General features: G+C 41.4%; 2 protein-coding genes across 6 annotated transcripts in view; one reads left to right on the forward strand and one right to left on the reverse strand.

Moving 5' to 3' along the window:
* The window catches only part of Nmt2 (N-myristoyltransferase 2), a 47,556-nt gene extending 27,105 nt beyond the window's left edge, over nt 1-20,451 (forward strand). For all 3 annotated transcript variants that reach the window (XM_021215319.2, XM_021215320.2, XM_021215322.2), the window contains 9 exons: nt 5,083-5,201; nt 5,289-5,380; nt 5,488-5,604; nt 7,271-7,441; nt 8,520-8,628; nt 14,270-14,440; nt 16,381-16,548; nt 16,871-17,008; nt 17,699-20,451. In XM_021215319.2, coding sequence (XP_021070978.1) covers nt 5,083-5,201; nt 5,289-5,380; nt 5,488-5,604; nt 7,271-7,441; nt 8,520-8,628; nt 14,270-14,440; nt 16,381-16,548; nt 16,871-17,008; nt 17,699-17,719 — 1,106 coding nt within the window. In that variant the 3' untranslated portion in view covers nt 17,720-20,451. The remainder of the gene's footprint in view (nt 1-5,082; nt 5,202-5,288; nt 5,381-5,487; nt 5,605-7,270; nt 7,442-8,519; nt 8,629-14,269; nt 14,441-16,380; nt 16,549-16,870; nt 17,009-17,698) is intronic.
* Nucleotides 20,452-20,527: 76 nt separating this feature from the next.
* Nucleotides 20,528-24,288, reverse strand: Rpp38 (ribonuclease P/MRP subunit p38). Of its 3 annotated transcripts, none has more exons than XM_029547415.1 (3): nt 24,107-24,288; nt 23,120-23,178; nt 20,539-21,452 (listed from the first exon to the last, which is right to left on the reverse strand). In XM_029547415.1, the coding sequence occupies exon 3, from the start codon at nt 21,440-21,442 to the stop codon at nt 20,600-20,602; it is 843 nt and encodes a 280-aa protein (XP_029403275.1). In that variant the 5' UTR covers nt 21,443-21,452; nt 23,120-23,178; nt 24,107-24,288; the 3' UTR covers nt 20,539-20,599. The 3 variants fall into 3 exon arrangements, with proteins under 3 accessions (XP_021071563.1, XP_029403275.1, XP_029403276.1); XM_029547416.1 differs by lacking the exon at nt 24,107-24,288 and adding an exon at nt 23,867-24,080; XM_021215904.2 differs by lacking the exon at nt 23,120-23,178 and having other exon boundaries at nt 20,528-21,452.
* Nucleotides 24,289-26,568: the final 2,280 nt, after the last annotated feature.

The following is a 26,568-nucleotide window of genomic DNA, read 5'->3' on the forward strand; positions in this document are numbered from 1 at the left end:
GTTCAGTTCCCAGCAACCACATGGTGGCTCACAACCATCCCTTAAGGTGATCTGATGCCCTCTTATGGCATGCAGATATATATATGCAGATACATTTTTTAAAAAGTTTTGAAGAACCATGTGAATGCTAAGAACCAAACTTGGGTCCTCTGATAGAGCAGTGAGTGCTCTTAACCACTGAGCCATTGCTCTAGTACCTCCCTCCCTCACTACATTGGTTTTTAGGTTTTTCCATGCCTCAGGTATTCTAAAGGATTCAGAAAAGAACTTTCCTATAATAACTCACTAACTGGATAATTGCATACTTTTTACCAGGATTCTGAACACACTGCAGTGACATATCATATGGAAGTTAGGGTCCTCTTTGAAAGTAAAGGCTCTTGTGGGCTCTGCTCATGTAAAGAATTATAACAGGGTCTTGTTCCTAGGATCAGGCCTGCTCCATCAAACACCACTTAAGACTTCTCTCGATTAACTTGCTATAGACATAATTATTTTTCTCTCATTATGCATAGGTGATACAGTTGTCATGAAAGTGTTCAATTACACGACAGTATGAATGTCCTACTTTGACTTAGAACTGTGCCTACTTAGGTTTTGGTGATTTAGGCTCCAAATAGCATAGGAAGGGTCATTTGTCACCCAGAACTCTGAAGCAGCCCAGTAATATACAGATAATTCATTTTGTCATTATAACTCAAGGAGTAACATTTTTCTGAGCATTGAAGTGTCAGTTTTATGCTTCCCAATCCTTTCCCGTACATAACTACCCCAACAGCTTAAAAAGAGTAAACAACACTCTAAGTAGGGGAGGAAGGAAGAGGGAGGGTTTGAAGCACACCTAAGTGGAAAGCTCTGGCCTAGAGTGGGAAGCCCTGGGGTCATCCCTTGCTCTAGAGCTGAAATACGCTTTTATCTTCCAACTTCTAGAAATGTGTCTGCTAATGAGAGAATATTCTTTAGAATACGCTTACAAAGTCTTTAATAACACTGAATTAAATGCGTATTAGCTGAAGCATCTAGGTTTAGTGATCTGACGAACTAGGTATAGCTGAATATGGTTCACCAGATACTTTCTGCCCTCGGAAGAAGGCACCTAACCTCTGTAAGCCACCTGTGGCCATACTAACTGGGTTCTTGAGTGGGAGGCAGGAGCTGTGTGAGAGAAAACGGCGAGAGAAATAATGGAAGCTGAGACATGATTTTCTGTTCAAGCTTCTTAAATTTTATTAAGAGTCTGTGCTTATAAAGAGGGAGGAGGCCAATTCTTGGTGCCTGTGGCCAGCCTGTAGGTGGATCTGCAGGATGTTGTCTCCAGAATACCTCAAGAGTCTCTCAGCAGGTAGCAGCGGCAGTTGTAGAACAAAAGAGCTAACAACAGAGCCACCTAGGTCAGAAGGCTCCACTCCAGGTGGTCTCAGGCTCAGTGGCAGCAAGGTCAAAGTCAGCCTGTTTCAAGGCTGGGGGAGGCAACAATTCCCCCCTAAATATATAATAAAAATTAGCTGGACTGGGCACAAAATACATTTATGCTCCATAGTCCTGCCTGGGAATTATGGTGGCTGGTGGCCGCGCCTGGCTTGGGGACTCAGATTTTTCCAGAACTATTCTTACCCGTCAAGGAGTATATGCAGCTTGTTTGTGTTTATTTTGCACAAACATGGCTCTGTGGAGTATTATTAATAAACCACGGCCTCTTGGCATATACCTCTGTCTTAGATTGATATAGTTCAGAAATCTAGGTTGCCCGTCATTGACTGACCGGCCCTCATAGCACACCTTATTCCCAAATCAGACCAAAGCCACAATATATACTCGATATGTTTTTCATAGCGATGAATTTTTGCCACTGAGCTTGCTGGAGGCAAGGCTGCTCGCTGGTTGCAGACAGGCTGTAGGATGTTAGCTGAGGTGCTTGAAACACAAAGCCAAAACAGTTGTAAAGCAACAGGATAAAAAGCTTCTTTTGGGGAAGTCCAGGTACTCTATTCAGTTGCAAATTAGCAATGATCACGCTGGAACTCTGGAGGTGACTTTGAGAATCTACAGAAAAGCTGTTTCTCATATAAATAGGCTAAGCTCCAAGTTAACTCTGCTAGCTAATAAAGATTTTTAGCTATCTTCATTAGGAATCTCTAATATTGGAATTATTACTAGACCAGTCCAAGATTGAGTTAGAATAACTGGTCACATTGAAGGAAAGAGAAGAATCACTATAACTCCTTCTCATGACTAATTTTTCTAAGTCAGATTCCACGGTCTCTAATGTTCTCTGTCCCATAAGGATAAAAAGCTTAAAGCAAGGCAGCTTAGCTTGTCCAACCTGGGACAAAGGCAAGCAAAGGTGGGTCAAAAACATATACCCAAATCAGCTCTCTTGTCACCAGTCAGGGCACTCAGCGAACTCACAGGTCAGCTTGTCACACATCATTCAGGAAGTTGTCATGCTTCTGCAGCATTCTGTGGAGAAAACACAAGCTTTCCCTCTTCCCCAATAGGGTAGCTGTTCAGGATCAAGCCATATATGCCAATAAGTGGATCCTTTTCATCTCACCTAGACATGAATATGTCTAGTTTTAAGATACTATAAGGCATTTAGTAAGTTCTTTGACATCCAAATTTTAAAATTTTAAAAGTAAAAATGATATTTAAATAATGTGCACAGGAATAATGCCTCCCTTTCTTTGTTTTTAAGAAGGTATAGTTTTTAAAGTTCCACAATACCTTGTCTTTGAGAATTATAAAAAGTCTCAGTAACATGGGTAACATTAAATTGTTGACAAAACATCTCAAATACTTGACTGTTAAGCCACTTCCAATATCTGTTTTAATCTAATTTGGAACACCAAGTATATAAAATATATATATATATATATATATATTTTTTTTTTTTTTAACATAGGCAATGACTAATTACACTTTTAGTTATTTCTCTTATAGAGCAGAAAGCCTGAAAAGGTATCAATAATCACATGTGCATATTTTATTTATTAATCAGAAATAAGAGTATCCATTTGAAGTAATTGATTAAGTATAAGACCTCAAGAATTAACACCATTATATGGAAATAGATAGAAACTTAGGACACTAAGAACAAATTTTTACAATTTGACATGCACATTTTCTAAAAATACCAAAATATTATCTTAAGCCATCTATTTTGACAATGTAAAGAATGAGATTATATGGCCAATTATTCTTGTGTAAGGTCTATAATCTGCCTGGGACAGAAATTTAGCATGGCATTGCCTTAAGAGGTCTTGTCCAGGCAATCTAGGACAATTTCTTAAATGTCCAAAGACAATCTTCTTAAAAGAACAGCATTTTTTTATGAGTTGTATATGCATAAACAATTGCAAATTTGCAAAAAATTTCAGAATTTATAGTATCTGAGGGACGGACAATTTTTAAGCAATTGTAAGCTCTGAGATCTATATTGACTATTAATATACAAGTTAAAGCTTGATTATTTAACATTTTAAAAACACCATCTACAGCACACAATTTAATCATCTGTGCTGAAGCAGGAGGAAACTCAAAAGAATAGACATGTGACCCAACCTCAGGCCTCCTTTTGGGAAGGATTGCTTGGCACTCATCCTACTTTTCTCCTTGCCCTAATTCTTTGCAAGGTCCTCGGAATGCTGGAGCTCTTGGTGCACCTTGGTTCAGTCAGAGGCCATATCTGGTTGTAGAACCTTATTGTTAGGGAAAGGAAGGACTGACAGAGATGTACACGTAATAGAGGTGTCTCTAGTCCCATCTGTCTGAGGGTTGCACAAATACACAGCTGTTCTAAGTTGCCTGCATGGGTTCATCTTGTAAGAGCCAAGCCTTAAACAGTCTTCATGGAGACACTGTCAGGGAATGGCCAGGAGTTGGGCCATGTGGACTTCCCTGAGGAGCTGATCTAGGTTATACACTTGTCATAGAAGGATTCTGTGACAGATGGACTAGACCCTGAGGGTCCTTACTCAGCAGATGGGAAATGCCAGACACAGCATGGGGCGCAGGTCAAGAAATGCTGATGGAAAATGGACAGAAGTAGAAGGGATATATTAGGTGGCCACACAGAGCAGGCTTAGATATCTTTCATAGGAAAAAGCTTTAGTTGTTGAAAGATGCTGGGAGAAAATGACTTGAGCTTCTGAGAAAGCTCCAGGGACTGATATTTTGATGACCAGAGGACAAGGCTCAGGAAAAAAAGGAATACCCTGAGCCACGGCAAGCTCTTAAGGTCAGATGCTACCAAATAGGAACGTAGAGGGTATGAGATGGTACTAAGGCAGGCTAGAACCACAGAGAAATGCCAGTATTTTATTACTGTTACAAGACATTCAATATAGAGTATGAATTGGAAAAGGGAAATTGAGTGCTGGGTCAATAGCTTAGTTTATAGAGTGCTCACTTACTATAAACAAAGCCTTGGGTTTGATTCTCAGCACCTCATTAGTCAGTTGTGGTACATGTCCGTAATCCTAGTGCTCAAGAAGTAGAGACGGGAGGATCAGAAGTTGAAGATCATCATGGGCTACATAACAAGTTCAAGGTCAGCCTGGCATAAACAGGACACAGCTCCACCCCCCAAAAGAATAGGGAACACAGATGTTACTAAAGATGAACTATAATACAGACTACTTAGCAAGCAGTAAAGGTGCGCAGAAACAATCAGTTGCAACCTCAATTTATGAAAATGTAATAAAAAAGAGAGGCCATTTCTAAGGCTGTTTTATCAAGCCTATATCACTTACAGTGTATACTGTAACCTAGGGCTGAGGCTGAGAAATCATTACTATTTTTATAATGTCAGTTCCTCCTTGCTTTAACTGATAAAATAACATTCCAAAGGAATCCACAATAATTGTTAATTATTACTATATATGATTATTATTATTTAATACCATTATTATATAATAAAGCATGTACTAATACAGCTGCTATTAATATTACTATTATTAATTGGATTATTCTGAGCCCAAGTGTACTAAATCTGAAAGTATTCTTTCACTTCTATTGCTAACTATTTGGGATTAACAGACTTCTGTGAAATGTAATATCCTCTTTTTTTCTCTATTTCTCCAGATGAAGTCATAACATCTCATGGTGCAATTGAACCAGACAAAGACAATATCCGCCAGGAACCGTATTCTTTGCCACAAGGTTTTATGTGGGACACTTTAGACTTGAGTAATGCTGAAGTGGTAAGACTTTAATTCAACACCTGCATTCAAACACATTGTGTCTAAGGTGCAGAGCGCCTTAAATAAGACATTTGCTTTGTCTTGTAGCTGAAGGAGCTGTATACGTTGCTGAATGAGAATTACGTGGAAGATGATGACAATATGTTCCGCTTTGACTACTCACCTGAGTTTCTGCTGTGGTATGCCTGGCTGGCCATGGGCCATTGATGGATTGTTGAATCCGGAGGTCTCCTTCTGTTCCTGGGATCTTAGATACTAACTAGTGTGTTTCTCTTCTCTGCTTCAGGGCTCTGCGCCCCCCAGGATGGCTTCTGCAGTGGCACTGTGGAGTCCGAGTCTCTTCAAATAGAAAGTTGGTAGGTTTCATAAGTGCCATCCCAGCAAACATCCGAATTTATGACAGGTATGTGTTAAAAGTCTGTAAGTCTGTGCATGTTTTTTTGGTTTTTCGAGACAGGGTTTCTCAGGCTGGCCTGGAACTCAGAAATCTGCCTGCCTCTGCCTCCTGAGTGCTGGGATTAAAGGCGTGCACCACCACGCCCGGCTTGTACTCCAAATTATAATTAAACCAGGTTTTTAAAAATGACAGTCCAGAGCTAGGTGACAGCTTAGCAAAAAGTACACACTGTGCAAGCATGAAGACCTGAGTTTGTATCCCCAGCACTCAATCCTATCTGTGTGCTGTGATGAGTAGTTCTGGAGATAGCGGGGCACAGACAGGATGGCGTGGGGGGTCCAAACTACCCAAATCAGCAAGCTCCAAGTTCAGTGCTCCATCCTGTTTAAAAAGAAAGATTGTGGCGAGCTGTTGAGGAGATACTAGATACTGACCTTTGGTGATGTCGGCTTGTGTTCAGTAGTGCAATTCTGACTCAGGAAACCAAAGGACAGGAAATGTAAGTCACTGTAGAGTGGGAAACGTAAGTCACTGTAGAGCGGGAAACGTAAGTCACTGTAGAGTGGCTGCCTTGCGTGTTTGAGGCTTGGGGTTTGAGGCTTGGGCCAAACTAAGTCAATGAATGGTAGATAGTTCAGTATGGCTACTGGTAGTAAGACTGCTCAGAAGAGCTGTTTAGGAGTGTGTTGTACACTGGTACTGTAAACTTAAAACCTCTTTAACAGTTGGACTCATCTCTTGATGAGAGACCAGTGCAGTCTGTCTGTCCTTCTATTGTCCTCCACTTTCCTACCCATCTTCCTCCCTGTCTTTTTTTATTCTTATTTTTCTAACACTTTCTGCCTCTCAATCTCCTACATGTATACACATGTGTGTATGTATGCATGCATGTATGTACTATGTATAGAATAAACAAAACCATCAATAAGTATTTCTTTTAAAACTAGCAATTTTAGAGGGAATTATAAACTCTGTCTGCATGATGACTGTGTTACATTTTGGCTTTGGATTGCCAACCCTGATAGATACCCATCTGTGAAGAGGTCTAATAGCTAATGTCTGTTTATCATAGTGAGCTGCCTAGCTGACTGATATGAGCATGTACCCTCAGAACACTGTGATTTAAATAAAATACACGCATACCCGAAGTCAGGACTGAGCTTTGAAGCCCTGGGGAGCTTATAGTAGCGTGGAAAAGTGTCAGCTCTATCTAATCATGGCCCTTCTTGGGTCTTGGGGAATCTGTGTTATGTTCTGGCACAATACCTTGCTATTTCTACACTGGGCAGGCCTGGAGTGCTGAGTGGGGTGGGAGTATATGTTTAGTTGTGGATTTTTCCCCCCTATATTTATATATGTTGCAGGAAAAATATAGGAACCTTCTGAGGCATATCTGATCCAATATCCAAATTAGACCATCTAAAATAGACTAAAGTTTTAAATTCTGATTAAGATCTTGGAGGCCAAGCCTCCCTGGCCTAGAGTTGATCATTTTGGCAATGCATATGGAAAATGGTATCTGGTCTGAGCTTGCAAAGTGCCTGCACAATGCAGTCTTTTTCTTGAATATTATGTTACAGGATGTCTTTCAGGGTCTTATTCTTTGGAACTTTATGAGAGTGTTGCCTTGGTGTTTTTAAGTGTGAGCTGATTGTCCCATCTATTTTGTCAGTGTGAAGAAGATGGTAGAAATCAACTTTCTTTGTGTCCATAAGAAACTGAGATCAAAACGGGTAGCCCCAGTGTTGATTCGAGAAATAACCAGAAGAGTGAACCTGGAAGGCATCTTTCAGGCTGTGTATACTGCGGGAGTGGTTCTTCCTAAGCCTGTGGCCACTTGCAGGTAATAGCATCACACAGACATCAGGTGCGGGTGTGTGTGTGTGGGGGGGGTGCTTACTACCATCTTGCTAGATACATTGCTCTCCTGATCCACAGGAATTTGGGCTTGCTGGGGATAGTACTTTGTTGGTAACTGAGAAGACAAAATTAGAACCATTGAGCTTAATATTCAGTGTATCATGTTTTAAAAGTAAACTTTACCTAATAATGCTGGGTAAATTTGTTTCTCATTTCTACAATGAGACCATCTGTACATGGAGAAATCTATGCATTACAGTCTTGGAATATGTCTAGCTGTTTTCTGTCAGCATCTAAACTCAGTTTCCTGATGCTCTGCGGCTGGTCTGAACTGTTGTGGGCACCTTACAATATCATTATCAGTTCAGATGTGCAGATGTGTCTGTTGGCTAAGAAAGAAGGTTTGAGCTGTTTTATATGACTTTATAACTAGCCAGGCTCTCAAAGTTACTCCAGAGGGAATATAGTCAGACTGTTCTTCAACTAACCTGCTTTTAAGACATCAGAAATTATCTCCTTCCATAGTTTCTCTTGATTCAAGTAGGACTAACTTCGGAATCAATATAGTATAAAACTATAAAATTGCTATAACTTACTAAATTATTATATTAGTAAATAAACAGAAAAATGGGCATCACAGGTTTATTTCAGTACAAATAATATATATCAAAACTAGAGTCACATAAATTCAAGGACTTCTTCAGAATTATTAATTTTCTTCAGTGAGTACCCTATAGCATACTGTTTTATTTTGCAGGAATATTTTCATGATCTTAAACTTACTGATTACTTCACATAAAATCATGAGGCTCATTAAGAATTTACATACCTCTTTTATTAAGTAAAATGCAAAATATTAAAAATGCAGTATTCTTCTTTAGGGGAAGAGATGAAAGGCCACAAATTCCAAAGGAGCATAACTTGCAATGCAAGTCAATTTTATGACTCAGTTTTGTTTTGTATTTTAATCTTCAAACCCATCACTGTGCTGGGTACAGCATAAGTATTAATAGATGCTTCTGAAACAGCTAAGACAAAGTGGAACCTTGGTTGTCTTCCAGGTATTGGCACCGATCCCTGAACCCCAGGAAACTGGTAGAAGTGAAATTTTCTCACCTGAGTAGAAACATGACCTTACAGAGAACGATGAAGCTTTACAGACTCCCAGATGTAAGTAAGGGGCACGTGCAACTTTCTGAGTCGGCAGCCACCAAAACTGTTGATGCAGAAGAGCAGTTCTCGCCTCAGGCCGAAGCTGTGCTTGTGTGCTTGTGGGAAAGGAGGCTGCTGCAACAGGAATGGATGCTGTGGAGCTCAAGCTAGGCAAGGGGCGATTTCAGTCTTTTAAATTCATGGGTTCAGAGTTGTATGTGGTTAACTGCAAGTCAAGGGAGTTTTACATTTTGGGGTAATTTTTCATTTGGGGGTATTGCTTCTTAAGTAATGAAGAATTAAAATCCAAGCTGCCCCTGACATCTTACCACCATAGAACTCAGGGTTTGGATTTAAAGAAGAAGGTAGGGAGGTGGAAATAATGTTATATTCAGTTGTCGCCTCTTAAAAGTTTAACTCTTGTGTTGCTCGTAATGACTTACAACTGACTGTGTAGCCTAGACTAGCCTCAAAAACTCAAAATATACATGTCTTCATGTCCCAGAGGATGTGACTATAGGCCTGTGCACCAGTCTTGGAGATTGTCTTGTGTTTTATTTTTGTTTGTGTGATGTATGTAGTGTATGTTCATGTTAATATGTGTATGGGTGCCTACAAGGTAAATCTGCATGTGAAGTCAGTGACTGATGTCAGCGTCCTTCTCTGTCACTTTCCATTTTACAGATTGAGTCGAGGTCTTTCTCACTGAACTGGGATTCAGTTAGTCTAGCTAGCAAGCTTACCCTAGGGTTCCTATCTCTGCCTTCTGAAAGCTGGGATTACAGTTAGGCCACCAGACCCATGAGCGTGCTGGGGGTTAATACTAGGAGTTCTCAGGTTTGTGCAGCAGCACTATAGCAACTAAGCCACCACCCTTCCCCTTCGTCTTTGTAAACTACTATGTTCACAATGGGAAGGACTGTCTTAGTTTTAAAATTTTAAACTTTAGAGTATAGTTAAACGATATATTGTGTGTCTCTCTTGGTAATTTTCACAACTGAGCAGCTTCAAACAGTATGTTTAGGCCAGTCATAATAGCACATTCCTATGATCCTAGCTCTTATAAGACTGAAGAAGAAGAATAGAGTTCAGGGCCAGCCTGTTTGTGACTGAGAAATGACTCAGCAGTTAATAACACTGGTCCCCACATGGTAGCTCATACCATCTGTAATTACAGTCCCAGGGAACTTGACACCCTTTTCTGGCCTCTGAACTCTATACATGGAGTGCATGAATGTGCATGCACGCAAAACACTCATACTATTTAATTTACTAGTTAATTAATTTTAATAAATTAATTTAAAAATATATATTCTGTCTTAACAAAACACCATGCACTTCTATTTTCATATGGGTTCTGAGGAGTAGGCTCCATGAAACTGGATCTTCTGCCTCTAGCCATCTTGATGTCAGTCAGCCAGGGTCAGAGTTTTATAAAAATTGACTGGGGAAAGATCCACTAGTAGGCTCAGAAGGTTGTTAGAAAGATTAGGTTACCTTCTGGCTGTTTTCCTGTGAACCTTTTTTGACAGCTTATTCATCAAAGTCAGTAAGCCCAGTCCTAGAAGAGACTTCCATTCACTAATACCGATTGGTTAACAGAAATAACAGGTGTCCTGTACCCAGTAGGAGCAGGTTACACCAGGCACGCTGGCTAGAAGGTAGACTGTCCAGACAGTCCAAGCTATGGATAAGATCTTTGATTTGATGTTTTGTGAATTGAAAGGAAAACTTCAGCCATACCTAGTTTTTTCACCGAGTAAGAATGCTGTTCCCTTTAGTCTCTCAGGACTCCATGTATTAGGTGCAAAGCAGTCTAGCATATTTGTAAGGGAAATACTCATTTGCATGGTGGTTGCCTTAAGTCAAACAAAGAATAAGCAGTTTTATTACCTGTTTATTTGGGATAGTTAAAATATAAGATGCTACAGGTACTTTGGACTAACTTGAATTTTATATTTTTTGTACAAAATTTAATGTTGTAGATAACAAAGTTTGGTTTGAACCAGTAGCTGGGCTTTTGTTCTAAAAGCAGATTTTGGCATGTACCTTTTGTTGATAGGGTTCCTTCTGTAGCAACAATTGTTCTTCAAAGTACTGACTTTTTTTGCTGAGTAAGGTTAAGTTTATAATATACTTTTACATATATAATTCAGTTTAATCTCACAACTTCAGAAGTTATTGTCAAACACATGAAAAGCTAAGGCTTAGGAAGGTTAACATGTAGTCCTGGCCATGCAACCAGAAAGGCTAAGACCTGTGATGTACTCTAGGCTTCAGAGATTCTGTATGCTGCCTGCTCCTACACACCCTTGTGGGGTACCATGGTCAGGCCCACAAGATGTCTGTCTTAGTTAGGGTTTCCATCTCTATGAAGAGACATCACAACCAAGGCAACTCTTATAAAGGACAATATTTAATTGGTGCTAGCTTACAGGTTCAGAGGTCAGTCCATTATCATCAAGACGGGCGGGAAGCATGACAGCATTCAGGCAGACATAACACTGGAGGAGCTGAGAGTTTTACATCTCATTCTGAAAGCAAATTGAAGAAGACTGTCTTGCAAGCAGCTAGAAAGAGGATCTCAAAGCCCACCTCCCCACAGTGACACACTTCCCCCGACAAGGCCATGCCTCTGAATAGTGCTGCTCCTTGGACCAAGTATATTCAAACCACCACATTCCACCACATGAGTCTTACCTAGCCATAGTATAATAAAAAATGCATTTAATCCAACTTCAGAAGTCCCATAGTGTATAACAGTCTCAAGAATATTAAAATCCAAAGTTCAAAATCTCTTCTGAGATTCATCCAATCATTTAACTCTAATCCCCTACAAAAATCAAAATCAAAGAGCAGATGACACCACAGGATGTGCATTACCATTCTAAAACGTCATAGTGAGTAAATACTGCACCAAAGCAAGCCCAGAATCCAGCGGGGTAAACTCCAGACTGTGCAGCTCCATGTTTGACATCAAAGTGCTCTTCAGATCTATAGTTCCCTTCTAGTTCCCTTCAGATTTGTTGATTCCAACAACTTCTTTCTCCTGGGCTGGTTCCACTCCCTGTTAGCAGCTTTCCTCAGCAGGTATGCCATGGCTCTGGCATCTCTAACATCTTGGGGTCTCCAAGGCAACTTCAGTGTTAAAACTTCTTGTTCCAATGTCTAGAATCCACACATGACTTTCTGGGCTCCTCTAAAGGGCTTGTGTCACATCTCCAGCTCTGCCCTCTAGCACTCTAAGATCAGGTTGACTCTACTTCACTGCTGATACTGTTCTTGGTAATCATCCCATGGTACTGACATCTCCAGTACACTAGGGTCTTCTGTTGTAAGTAGGCTTCACCAATAGCCTCTCATACATAGACTCCCTTCCTGGTGCCTAAACTTCTTTGCATGACCCCTTCAGACCTGGGCCATCAACTCAGCATTTCCCAGATTTTACCTCAGTGATGCTGGTCTCTTCTTAATTACTGCTAATTTCTTAGCTCAGGCTAATCAGCATTAATTGTCCTAGTAGTCTCCTTCTACTCTATAGCCAGCTTTCTGTTTTCCAACTCCTTCACTGCCTAAGCTTGGCTGTCCTGGAACTTGCTCTGTAGATTGACCTTGAACTTGGAGATTTTCATGGCTCTGTCTCCTGAGTGCTGGTATTAAAGGCGTGTACTACCATGCCTGGACCTACGCTTTCTCTACTTGGAACTTGATCTGTGCCAGGCTGGTCTTGAACTCAGAAATCTGCATCTCTCTCTCTTTCATGGCCACTATTCTTCAAGATCCAGATCAAAAGCCTGTGTTCTTCATTTCTGGATTGTATTTATTCCAGACTAAATGTCCAAATGAAAGCAATAGCCAGGTAATAATAACACCTAGATAAAACAATTCCTTGTTCAATGACAAATACATGAGCAATAAGCTTGGGTGGGTGGAATCTTGTCACTACTCCCTCAATTTGTTTATCTCCTCAAACACAGGACTTGGCTCCGTTGCACTTCCTATTGCCCTTTTATTACTAGAACCACACATTTTGTATTTGTTTTCTTTCTATGCTTGCTATGGCTCATCAACATGTTCTGAGACTAAACCGCAGCACAGAGTCTAAACTGCTTTGCCAATGGAATTAATTTGACTCTCTCCACTTAAACTTCAGGCAGTCTTTGAACAAGGGCAAAAAATAGCCACATTCCTCATCAAAATATAACAACAGTTTCTCTTGGACACATATAAAAATTCTTCTCCTCTGAAACCTCTAGAGCCAGGCTTCCATAGTTCAAATCGCTCTCAGCAACAAAGTCTTCCACATTCCTACTAGGATGGCCCATTAAGCCCCACTTTAAGCATTCCACTGCTTTCTAAATCCAGAGTCCCAAAATCCACATTCTTTCAAACAAAAACATGGTCAGGCCTATCACAGCAATACCCTAGTCCCTGGTACCAACTTCTGTCTTAGGGTTTCTATCTCTGAAGAGATGCCACGACCAAGACAACTCTTACAAAGGAAAACATTTAATTGAGGATGGCATATAGGTTCTGAAGTTAAGTCCATTATTGTCATAGTTGGAAGGATGGCAGCTTCCAGGCAAGCATGGCACTGGAGGAGCTGAGAGTTCTACATCTTGTTCTGAAGGCAGATGGGAGAAGGCTGTCTGTCGTGCAAGCAGCTAGGAGGATCGGTCTCAAAGCCCAACCCCACAGTGACACACTTTCTCCAACAAGGCCACGCCTCCTAATAATGCCACTCCCTGGACCAAGGACATTCAAACAGCCACAGTGTTCTGCTGTGCAGTCATTACTATACAATTAATAGAAAACAATTATCAAGGTCCAGGCAGATCTCTTTGGCATGTTCTTTCTTCTTTTTGGGGTATAAGAAGGGTGTGAAGAGTAGCCTAGTTAAATTCTGTTGCTGAAGGCAGGGGTACACTCTGAACAAACAGCTTTGGAAGGAAAGGTCTTAATTCATTTCAACTTTTGAGTCACAGTCCATCCTTGGGAAAGTCAGGGCTAGAACTTGAAGCAGGAATTGCTGAAGCAAAAATCCTAGAGGAACTCTGCTTACTGACTCACTTTCTGTCCCATGCTCAGCTTTCTTACACAGCCCAGGCCAGCCTACCTAGGATGGTACTGCCATAGTGGGCTGGTCCTTCTCACATCAGTCATTAATCAGGATAATCCTCACAGTGATAAGTAAAAGCCAATGTGATCTGGGTAATTCCTTGGTTGAGGTTTCCTCTTCCAGGTCCTCTGACCTGGGTTGTCATGCTGACCATATAAATTAATTAGCGTAATAGCTGGTTAGAAAAAGAGAGAAGAGAGCAAAAGTACAAATAAAAAGTACAGATAATAGAAAATTAAAAGATGCCAACAGTAATTACCCTGGCACCTCTTGATGAAAGGTAGATGGTACAGCTAACAGTCAAGGTACTTAAGAATATTTTTGTACCACTCAGCATAAAAGGAGCCTTCTAGGATAAAAGCTCCTTGTGAATGTACTAGAATCATGGTTCTAATTGACAAAACAAGTCTAGAGCCAAGAGTTTCAGTTCTAACAGGTTTCCTTAGGCAGGGCTGTGGGGCCACACTTTGAGCACAAAGTAATTTCATTTACTCCTGTTCTGTTTAACTTCTGGCTTTGCTTTGTTTTCCTTCTAACAAGGTTACAAAGACTTCAGGTTTGAGACCAATGGAACCAAAAGACATCAAAGCAGTCCGAGAGCTAATCAACGTCTACTTGAAACAGTTTCATCTAGCTCCAGTGATGAATGACCAGGAAGTGGCCCACTGGTTCCTCCCCAGGGAGCACATCATTGACACTTTTGTAGTGGAGGTAAAAAGATGATAAGCTAGTCCTGAGAACAGGTTAAAGCGCCTTTGAGGAGGATCATGGTGTGCCCATAGCTTTCTTCCGTGGCTCTGTTTCTGCTGGCCCTCCCCCAGCCTTGGAATTCCTGGACTCGAGTGCCTTCACTGGTTACTAAAGGGGAGTTAGGCTGCATTTCTGTTTACTGTGCACTTGCCCTTCTCACTGCGAAAAGCTAGTAATTAGTCACCCTAGACAGCTATGTTCCAGAGTTTAATATTTTTGCTTTTGTGTAACTGGCTGGCTATGAACTGCCATTAGCTTCAGATGACAAGCCACGGATTCAGCCCCTTGACTCTTGTTTAAGGGAGGGAAGGAAAAAGGAGCTATCTCGATATTCTGACCAATGCTTACTAGATGGATTGAACATGGTTGGTTGTCTTTTGTTTTTCAACTCTGTTTTACAAATCTGAATTGGTTGTTCAGATGTTGTTTTGCTTGGAAGCTCAGTGGGTTGAAGTAAGGTTAAACTGAGAAAGTGGAATTGACCTCCGCAAGCAGTTGAAGACAGAGGAGAAGGCCCACTTTTGCACAGAACTGTTACTTGGCACTGTCAAGTATTGTTGGCCATGTGATCACAGAACGAGCAGTTAGGGCAGTTATGGAGGGGCTGACCCATGGTAAGGATGACTCACAAGACATTTCTAGTGACAAGCAGGCAGTCTCAAAATTTGTACTTCTAAAACCTCTTTGTACACAAATCTTTACACACTTGTGTGTCTCCAGAACCTTGTCCACTCTAAAGAATTGCTAAGAACCCCAGTTTCCACTCTGATAGGATAGATCAGTAGCTATTTACAGTGCTCAAAATGTAATAAGATCTTGGCATTTGTCCCCATGTTATAATATAACAAAAGTAAATCCACTGCATGTTACCTAAAGAATATCCTGTATATGAAAACTAATTTTTCTCCCAAAAATTAGTGAATGAATAATTTCACATTTTTTAAAATCATGGGTCCTTTCATTGGTTTTGCTTTCAATTAATTGTGACATACTGCCTTGATTTAAGTATATGAAGATACCTCCCATGAAATATTGAAGACTTGAAAGTGAGTGCATAATTTAGCCTTGGTTTAGATAATTGTTGGTTTCCTCCCCTTTTGAGATGGGAATCTCAATATGTACATAAGGTATATTCAGGCCTGCCATGCCGCTCAGACTGGCCTGTCTTTTTATTTTTACCTTACATGTATGGGTGTCCTACCTATATGTCTGTCTGTCTGTGTCCTCTGAGGCCAGAAGAGGGCATCAGATCTCCTGGAACTATAGTTACAGGCAGTTGAGCTCGTTGGTGTGGATGGTGGGACTCTCCTGGGTCATCTCCAGCCTCTGGCTTTAAACCTAATGATCCCCCTGCCCAAGCCTCCTGAGAGTTGGAATGACTAATGTATCTGACGTTTTCTCAGTTTTCTGTTAAACTAAAACTTACTGTTGGCAAACAAATCTCGTCTGGATTTTTTCTTCCTGAAGTAACTAGCTCTCATTCACTTCTAAAAAAATGTTCCAGACACCAAGACTGAGGGGCCATGTTCTTTGAAATAGTGTTCTGTTCACCGCTTGGTAGCTAGCTTCACGTACTTCCATTTCCTCCTGACAGCAGCCCAGATATATGCTTCAGTGTGGGTGGGAAAGGCAGCCTCTAGTTCTCAGCCCGGATGGCTTCTGTCACTGTGGAGGAACTTCCCACTTAGGGCCAGTCTTGAAAGAGCTTGCAATCTCCCTAGCACTTCAGCTAAACTTTCCAACTGTCCGCTTCATAGTCTTCATCCAGCATAAGTGGCTCAAGCTGGGTTACAGAGAGGGTAGTCTCAGTTGTTTGGAAAGAAAGTTGGGTAGAGGTCGTCAGTTGATCAAATGCTTGTTCAAGGAAACGTTCACTACTGTTGCTTCCCTCTGTCCTCCAGAACCCCAGTGGGAAGCTGACTGACTTCCTGAGCTTCTACACTCTCCCCTCCACGGTTATGCATCACCCAGCTCACAAGAGCCTCAAGGCTGCCTATTCCTTCTACAACATTCACACAGAGACACCCCTCCTGGACCTCATGAATGATGCGCTCATTATAGCCAAATTGGTGAGTGTTGAGCCACTTTTTGTACTACTTGGATTTCCTTAAGCAAACCAACTTACAGAAAGGTCCCCTGCAAGAGCAGTATAGCTCTTAACCATGGAGCCTTCTCTCCAGCTCCCTCCCTAGCTGTCTTTATAATACAGTCTTCTAAGATGGTGCTTAGTCTGTGGCTTTATATTGTAGGTACTTAGCCTTGTTATAAGTACCTATTTAAATTACTATAGAGGAATTGAATGTTACACAGAAATATATATTACAAATATATATTACAAAGAACACATTAAGCCTTTGGTGTAATAAACTTTTAAACTTTTTATATTGACAGAAAGGATTTGATGTGTTCAATGCGCTAGATTTGATGGAAAATAAGACCTTCTTGGAAAAACTCAAGTTTGGTATAGGAGATGGCAACTTACAGTATTATTTGTACAACTGGAGGTGTCCAGGGACAGACTCTGAAAAGGTGAGTGAGCATGATACAGCAGTCCATGCCGGGTGCCGTCAGGATAAAGGGGCTTTATCTGTTTCTACTGTTTGTAATTCCTGTGTGAGAGAGATGTGTGGGTCAGAGGGAGAGGGGAGAGAGGAATTGTAAATGGACTCAGGTAACTCAGACAGTCCCATACAGACCCCATAGGATGAAGATGGCTTTTTATTTCTTTACTTTTATTATGTGTGTAGGGGGTGGGGGGGTGGGGGAGATTGAGGAGTGGGTACACACATGCCACAGCATATGCAGAGGTCAGAGAACAGCTTTGAGTCGTCAGTCAAGTATTCTTCTCCCAGGGCTCCAAGGACTGAACTCAGGTCATTAGCCTTGTGTGGCCGGTGCCTTTGTCCTCTTAGCCAGCTTGGAAGGTCAAGGGGACTTTTTTTGTAATTACTTATTTTTACTGTATGTACATTTGTGTTTTGCTTGCATGTATGAGGGATTTGGAGCCCCTGGAACAGGAGTTACAGATAGTTGTGAGCTGCCGTGTGGGTGCTGGGAACCAAACTTCAGTCCTCTGGAAGAGCAGCCTATGCTATTTCCTGCTGAGTGATCTCTCCAGACCTCAAAGGGTCTTTTTAAAACCCCAGTCAATAACTGCCCAGTGTTATAATTCGATTTCCTCCTTGGTTTGGTCTTACTGTTCCATTTTTCTTTCTTTAGGTTGGACTTGTTCTACAGTAGATGGAGATGTTATTTCCAGAAGGCTGACATTCTCATTTGTTAATATTCTATTTAGTGATGCCTGGAACTGTCATTCCAAAGAAGAATAAAAGCACAAGTTGAGTGAAATTGAAGTAGTTGTTAACAATCAGAATAGATGGCCAACTGTACACATTTCTAGTTAGGGTGTTGGGAGCCAGTCTCCGCTGTTGACTAATGTGGGAGGGATTAAAGGTGTCCAGAGCTCTCACCACAAAGAGAAAAGTGGGACTGTCTCTGTGACCCTGACAGAAGTGGCAGTGTCATGTTAAGAAAACCTTTGCTGTTAGGAGAGTCACTGCTGTTTTCTGTTTATGAAATGGTGATATGCTTATAAAACAGACAAGGATCCATGTGTATCACCTTACATGATGCCACTGGAATGTTTATAGAATTGACATGTGGTAGATACTTAAGGAGCAATATGAAAATGTACCAGTGACTTAGCACATTTATTATTCCATAAGCATAGTAGCCAAATCAGTACATACACAGGTTTGTCTTCTGCTCTTCAGCAGGCTAGGGGATTGTTTCAGAAGCAGAGTTTGGTTGGGGCAGTTGTTCAGTGTGCTCACTAGAGAGTACAGAGCTGACTGATGAGACCTTGCAGCTGCTGTGCAATCTTATTTCTCAGCAATGTGAAGGATGTGTGAGGGAAAGGAAGTCACAGCTCTAAGGTCAGATTAAATGCCCAGAGGAGTGGAGTAGTGCTGTCAGCACACAGATGGTCTGAATGTTTTTATTATGCAAAATTGCACATGTTCCTTTATGCTGACTTTAATTTATCATGAAAATTGTCATGCTAATGGAAAATGTCTTACTTGTAAATAAGTATTCATAATTTTGTTACTGATGTTGTTTTTACCTAGAATTTGAAAACCAAGTTTCACAGTGTACATATTTGTGTATATGCTGCCACTAATCCAAGGGAAAATAAATACTAAACAAGGCCATTGTATAGACTGGGCCTTTAAGTCAGATGCCACAAAGTAGATACTTCCTGCCTTTACTACAGTGCCTCCGCTCCAGTCCACACAACATGGCATTTCCTTCCCTACTAGAAAGGAGTCACCAAATGTGACTGCAGGCTGTCTCACCTGTCGGCTGTTCTGTACAGCTCACAGACTGAGAGTGGTCTTTTTTTAAAAGAAAAAAAAAAATGGTTGGGGGAAATAGTCCAAAGAATGACGTTTTGTAGCATGCAAATCTTAGGAAATCCAAACATCTTATCCGAATACAGACACATCTTCATTATGTCCTACCTATGGTTGTCTCATGCTACAAAGGGAAATCAAGTAGTTGTGACAGACTGGACTGTATGTATTGCCTGCAAAGTTTAAAATGTTTGCTTTCTGGCCTCTTGTGGACAGGTCCTAAATAGGCCACAAATTGTGCCATCCCTGATACCACCACTAGAGGGGGGCACCTGGGCCCCACAAGTGGTGCAGAAGTGGGACCAGTGCTGGACACAGGACAGAGTTCTCACTGTATACATGTCCAACTGTCGCATTTCTAACAGAACACCTTCAGGAAATGAAACTACCTATTACAGCACTGTGTGGGAAGTCAAGCAGTAGGTGAGTGAGTTAGTCAATCTGGATCTACAGCTCTTTGGCAATTATTGTCTTATACAAATTGAATTTTCAGGTCAGAATTTTGTCGTGGGCTTATTATTTACCTCATGAAGAAACTGTTAAACCATTCTTTTAGAGATCTGTTTACTGTACATTGCAGTTGTTGTAGAACTTTAAATACACCAATAGTTAACGGTGGTGTCTTCATAAGTTAAGCACATGAGCAGTTGGTATTTTAGAGAATTAGTAGCCAGAGCAACTGCTTGGATATAAAATAACTGTTAAAACCAGATGTAAAAAGCAACAGTCTCAAGTTAAGTTACATTGCCCTATACTCTCTAGATCCAAATTGTGCTGTAAGGTTTCTTCCCTTCAAAAACAGGAAATTTGTCACAAAGCGGTACAGTCCATAAGTTCATCCAAAACTTGGAATGAAAAAGTTTTGCTATCCCACTCACCTCCTAAATTCCAGAATGACTTCCAGACAGAGTGGATTTGTAAAGTCCTGACAGCTCCACTCCCATCACTGTCTGTCTGTCCTTGTGCCACATGTCAGCTAAGTTACTGCTGTAGTAAGTTTTGGCTTAGGTTTTGTTTTTAGTCTTGTTTGCTTTGATTTTTGTTTTTGTTTTGGGGGGGGGGTGGTGCTGGGGATCAAGCCAGGGATGGTATGTGCTAGTAAGCACGTTTCTGCCATAGAGCTCTGCCCCTAATGCACTCTCGATAGATGTTATATATTACAAGGAAACTAATGATGCGCAGAAAGGGAATTCCTATGAAACAACCTTATCAGGCTTTTTACTGTATCAGTCAAGCCTTTCTCCCAAGCCTGCCTCGATGCTTACCTACAAAGAAAGCCAAATTACACAAAGTAAAAATGACATGCCGCTCTGAAGGCAGTGTACTGCTTAGCATTTAGTGTCTCTCCACCCCCCCCACCCCCCGTTGCAACTGAGGACCTTCTTCAGTTGCTTCACCCACTTTGCTAGACCATGTCTGTGGCCCATTTTCCAAGTTCAGTAGAGAAATGTTAAGTGCTGTAGGAAACTGATGTTCTTGCAAGCAAGCATTGTACCAGCCTTTAAAGCAGTGAATTTATATGCGCATGGACATTAGTCTTAATAAACTTGGTTTTGTTAACCATTGTTTTGAGTGTTTTCTGTACTTCATCTGTCCTACCCAAAGAGAAAAACACCTCCGTGCAGGATCCTAAGAGTATATGTAAGTTTTTATTTGTTTCAGTGCTCATTTAGACATCGCCTTACATGAAGTGACAAGTCATGCAAAACTACTTTGAAATAGACTTTTTACTTTTGGGTGGTTTTCTTATCTTACTAGGGTTGGGAATAAGCTTTTTTATTTTAAGGGGTTGTAGTGTTGCAGCTGAAGCTTGTCCACCTTCAGCAAGCTTCCTCTTACTAAGCTTTGTAAGGTCATCAAACGAAGTGTCCAAAATCTCTGTGTCCTGGCTTTCCAAGGGTTCAGTCTCTAAAATGTCTGTGGGATCTTGGGTTCTGTCTGGAAGCCATGGCACATTTAAGCTGGGCACCCTGGGAATGATGGCCCCTACTTCATCAGCAAAGTCTCTGGTGTTCTTTCTGAAACCCAAGGCTAGCACACATTTTAAGCCAATGACGGGAGCAATTCTCTCGCTGAGCTGAGGTACCTGACAGGCAGGAACAGTTCTGCTTAGACTCAGCTGAATCAAGTGTGAGGTGATGATGGCAGGCTTGACTGACTTACACACTAGAACGAGGAGCAGTTCATTCCTCTCCAGAGCTCTGGTGACTTCATTAACACCAATGACCAGCTGTCTTCTGACGTGTACAGGTGTCCACCCTGACACCAGCAGATCCCCATCAGGCTCTTTTGGATCCTCACTAATCCCAACATCTGACCCACAACTTTGCTTTTTCATAAGAGCTGTTTTTTTCCTTTTCTTCTTATCTTCAATTTTCTGAAGTCCAATCGATTTAAACTTGTCTTCGAGAGTCTGTAATATAAAGTGTATGTCTTCTCTCTCCAAGGTGCTCCAGGAAATAACATAAGGGTTGTTCAGTGATGTTTTTACAACCAGAGGTCTAGTCTTCCGAATAGATCCCCTCTTTGGTGCCTGAGGGGCTGCAGCCATCTTGAAAACCCTTTGGAAAGAAGCAAAATGATGAAACTCATGTCAGCAATGCATGTTTTGAGAACATTTTGGTTATAGTCTCCAGTCTCTGTTGTTTTGTTTTTTTATTCCAAACTGATATGCTACAGCAAGTCTAATATGGGCCCAACTAGGTAACCATTCATACAACTTCTGTGGCACAAAGATGACTTTTAATTCCCCCTACTTTTTCATGATGCTCAACCAGCAATGTGAGAGTGACTGGTGTTAATCTTACAGATTTGTGAACATCTTCCAAACTAATTGGAATTCCACTCGTTTATTTTAAAAATGTTAAAAACATTTATTAGATTTGGGGTCATGGCACATGGTCAGAGGACAGTTCTATTAAAATGGTTTTCTCCATGTGAGTCTCGGGGGAATGAACTCAAGTCACAGGCTTGGTAGTAAATGGCTCTGCCCTCTGAAACATCTTGCTATTTATTTATTCATTCATTCATAATCACATTTACTGAGTTACTGCAGTGGGCAGAAGGTGTTCTAGACACAGATGCTGGTGGGCTCTGAAGTCCCTGTGTCAGCCCACACAGAGCTTAACCCTTCTATAGTTTCTGAAGTTCATAATGAACCAGGTTAGATTGTAAGAACCAAATAGTAATAATCTATATCCATGGCTAAAACTTTGAAAGTCTCCCTCCTCTCATGATCCCCAAGTTCCTAAAACATTTGAAACACACAGACACATATTTTCCCTCTCACATGATTAAAAGATGACTGCTTTGGCAGGCAATCTCATGAAAAATAAGAAAAAAAATGCGAAATAAGAAAAAAAATGCGATGAAATTCAGAGTAATCCATTAGGGAGAAGTAAATGGGCTGCACTCCTTCCAAAAGTAAATCAGAAACAAAACACTGGTTTATTTGTTCTTCCTAGTGACTATATCATATTAACCTTACAGACAAGTTTGGATGTTAACTGCTTTCTTGTCGGGCATTCATTCATTTTTAGAGTCTGCTTATCCTTCCCAAAGGCAACTGTATACTTCTCTCAGTTGTCTCCTTAGAGTTCATCTGAGAACTATGAAGACCCAGTTGACAATCTTCAAATAAGTCTCCCCTGCTTAGAGGTTCCTCTAATTCAGGGCACTTTCTCCACACATCTTGTTCCTAACACAGAGTTCCCTGGCGTGGATTAGCAAGCAGACTCACTGTACAACTCATAGCCACTTTTTCTGAAGACTTCTGTTAATCGTGGCTCCATCTTAGAAACAACCTGTGGCTTTTAAGAACCATCAGATGGCTGACTCTCACCCTAGAGCTTACTGAGCTGGAATTTCTGGGACTCCACTGTGCCTCAGGTGCTGGTAAAAAGCTGCCCAACATTTGGAGGTGTGGGGCAGGTGGCATTTCCAAACTGCACAGCCTTTGGAGATGGTGTTGCAGACTCACTCCCAGTAAGAGCTGCAATCTTGATTCTGTCAGTGCTGACCACTGCTACAGACACTGGCTATAGCTGCTTCCATAATAACTGCTTCCATTGATCCCCATTAGCTGCATGCTCCCCACAAGCTCAGTGATTCAAGAACAGGTCCAAATCTAGCGAGGTGACCAGCTTTGAGTAAAATGACCAGGAAGCAAGGGGCAAATGGTCCCACCACAAAGCCTGCCAAACTGCAAGTCAGTTACTGTCCCACTCACAGATGCTCTGCAACCAAGGGTCTGCAAGATTGGGATGCACTTCTCTGATTCACAAGAACCTGGAAGGGGAGATGAAAAAAGCCAAGTCTACATAAGGTGACCGCCATGCAATACGGAATTTTTAAAATGCTGAATAGTAACAACAGGTTCACAGAGCTTGCTCAAGTATCTTGCCAACTGTGTCTAAAAGGTGCTACTGCCTACAGGATCAACTACAAACTCAAAATGTTGACCTTTTTACACTCCCATTTCTCACCCATTTCAAACATTTCTCCTTTCATTCACCATATTATTCTGGCTATTTAATGAGGCCTCTGGTTTCTCATGTCCTTATTCAACGTACACTGTGCCCGGTAGAGCATTTACATACCACATTTTTTCCTATCAAATTATTATGAATTATCCTTGATATCGCTGGCCATTAGGCACTGGGCAAAGCAAAAAGCTTCTGCGAGTAATAAAAACGTCTCACTCTAAAGCCAGAGGTACGTTGAGAAACAGGCCTTAGTTGAAGTCTCTGGAGGAAGCGACCATTAACAACCGCAATCTAAAATATTCCTCCTTTGGAGGAATTCTTTAGATAGCGGAAGGAGGAAGTGGGCAGTGAGGGATTACAGAAGAGTATTAAAGTAAGTTAAGTATTGCTCGAACAGAGATACCAGGGTTGGAGATGCTGGGTAAGGACAAGATGGTGACTCTAGAGAGCCTTTCAGAAGGGCGGTGCGATTAGAAACGCGTCACACAGACCTTGATTTGGGAAGAGACCCTGGGAAGGCTGTCAGCAGCAGAGAAGCTCCCGTGGTCTCGGGGGGATGAAGGGGTACCCGCATCACACAACGCGACGGAAGGAAACCCCCGGAGGCTGGGATCGACTGTGAGACCAGCCGGGAGGAACCTCAGGGAGAGCGGGCACTGGATGACCCCCACCCCGCGGTGACCCGGGTGCCCACGGGCCGGGACCCGGACCACAGGCACGCACGCGCCCACCTGTGCAGATGCGCCCCGCGGAGACCACGTGACGGATCGCTTCGCTACAGCAACTCGGTCACTACCGGGAACACCGCGCCGGCTCCACGTGCGCTCGCACCGAGCGTACGCAGAACACGAGCTCCGCCCACCTGCCTCTGCATTACGTCACTCCCAGTCCCGGACGTCTGGCGTAGAGTGGCGACCGAAAGTGGTCTCGGTAAAATCCCCAAGCCTGGCACAGCGCTGCGCATGCGTGTACTCTGTCTCGCGAGAGTCTGTGGTTGCTGTAGTAACCAGCCTCTCCCTTCTGACTGGTTGTCCAAAGATGATGGAGCACCAAGCGGTTCCTGGAGCCCGGTTCTGTGAGAGGTTTCTCTCTCTTTTTGGCTCTCTGTTTTTAGCCCAGTTGCTTCTGCCTTGGAACTCTTCCCGCTGTCTCTTTTCGTTCTAGGGATGCAAAACTCCAGCCTTTGGCCGGGCGGGGTGGCGCACGCCTTTAATCCCAGCACTCGGGAGGCAGAGGCAGGCGAATTTCTGAGTTCGAGGCCAGCCTGGTCTACAGAGTGAGTTCCAGGACAGCCAGGGCTACACAGAGAAACCCTGTCTCGAAAAAACAAAAACAAACAAAAACAAAAAAAACCTCCAGCCCTTATAGCCACCCATTCCCCTGAACGCGTCCCTGCGTCACGAAAATCAAATAAGCAGGGGTTATAGGGTTGCATGTACTTAGAGTTTATGTGGAGAATCTTGGGCCCTTTGAAAGGAAAATAGGGGCTGTTTTTAGTTCCACAGCAGTACTCAAGAGTACTCTGGCAATATCTGTTGTGCCTTCTGACTAACAGAGACAAAAAGTAAGAGAGGTTATGAAACAAAATCACTGGAAAGTTACAGACAACTGGTAAGATACTGGGATAACGTACTGAAGATTAAAAATTACTTGACAGTAATTTTTTTTGGGGGGGGTCCTTTCTGTCCTTATGAATTTGGGAGGATTCAGGTTCTTCTCTTTATCTTTCTCTTTTTCTCTTGCTCATTTTAGACTAACATTTAGGACCTAGCTTCTACATTTCCATTATTCACCACCTATTGAACATTTAAACAAAACAAACACTGTTGCTTGTGGTCAAAGATTGTAGTTCTTACAGGAAAAGCGTGCTGGATGGTAGAATTGAAATGCTAAAGGTTCACATAAAATCCTGGCTCCTGGGAGATGAGATGGGAGGCTGCCAACTGGGCCTTCGCGCGCCCGCGCGCGCGCAAACACACACACACACACACACACACACACACACACACACACCAGAAAAATGCAGAAGAGGGGCGAGATAAAGAAGTAAAAGGGTAATGGCTATGAGTGTTGTCCCACCAAAGTTCCAGCTCTTACATTACAAGCCTCTGCAGCAAGGCTGCTATGTTGAAACCCTAATCTTACCACTAACTATAGTGTCCCTACGCCTCGGGCAAGTTAATTAGCCAACTATGAAATGATAAAAATAGCGCCTATTCTGAGGATTAGAAGAATATTCTGTGTAAGATGCTTACCACAGTGCCTGCCGCATGGAATGTGTCTGACGAACGGAACCGCCATGACCCAGTGACAACTGTAGCAGAATTAAGTCAATACAAATTATATATAACCTCTACTATTTGGGGCCTTGTTTTCTATTTGAAAATTTAGCTATATTTCCACAAGAATGTTACCCAAAAGAATATATCTCAAAGGTAATTTCTTTCCATTTGTGTAGCACAAACTTCAGTTTATGTTCAGATTTTTTTCTACAAACGTATACTTCCCATAGTTCCCTAAATTACTGTGCATTTGATAATATATATATATATATATATATATATATATATATACCAAATGGTCAATTTACTTTTCACTTATAGCTCTTATTTTACATCAATTCAGTTTTTTAATTTTATTTTATTATTTTTATTATTTATTATTTGTTTATTATTTATTTTATTTTTATTTACATCAATTCAGTTTATGTTCAGATTTTTTTTTACAAATATATGCCTCCCGTAGTTCCCTAAATTACTATGCATTTGGTAGTCTATATATACACCAAATGGTCAATCTATTTTTCAATGATAGTTTTTATTTTACATTATAAATAAGTTATGTTTGTGAATAAACAGTTTATAAATGTACCATTTATGATCATAGCTAATTTTATAAATTTCTCAAAATATTTTAGTAACTTAGAAGGTTTATAAAAGTGTTCTTTTGTATTAATTCTTGAACTGCTAGATTTAAAGGATACAACAATATAACATTAGCTTAAGAGTCTGGGTCAGAAATCTTAGCATTAGAACTGACAATACAGTCTGTCAACAAAATGTACAAGAAATGAACACTAGTTTCTCCTTGCTTTGCATGGAATTCTGAGCTTTGGCCAGCATTGTATTCTATTGTGATTTTGTGGAGTCTACAAACATATTGTTAATAACGATGATTTTTAGTTTTTTTTTTT

The sequence above is a fragment of the Mus pahari genome, chromosome 16 (genome assembly GCF_900095145.1).
Source record: "Mus pahari chromosome 16, PAHARI_EIJ_v1.1, whole genome shotgun sequence".
NCBI lineage: Eukaryota > Metazoa > Chordata > Mammalia > Rodentia > Muridae > Mus > Mus pahari.

Coding starts and splice junctions, on each gene's coding strand:
- Rpp38 (XM_021215904.2), bottom strand. CDS start 21,442: ATGGCTGCAGCCCCTCAGGCACCAAAGAGGGGATCTATTCGGAAGACT.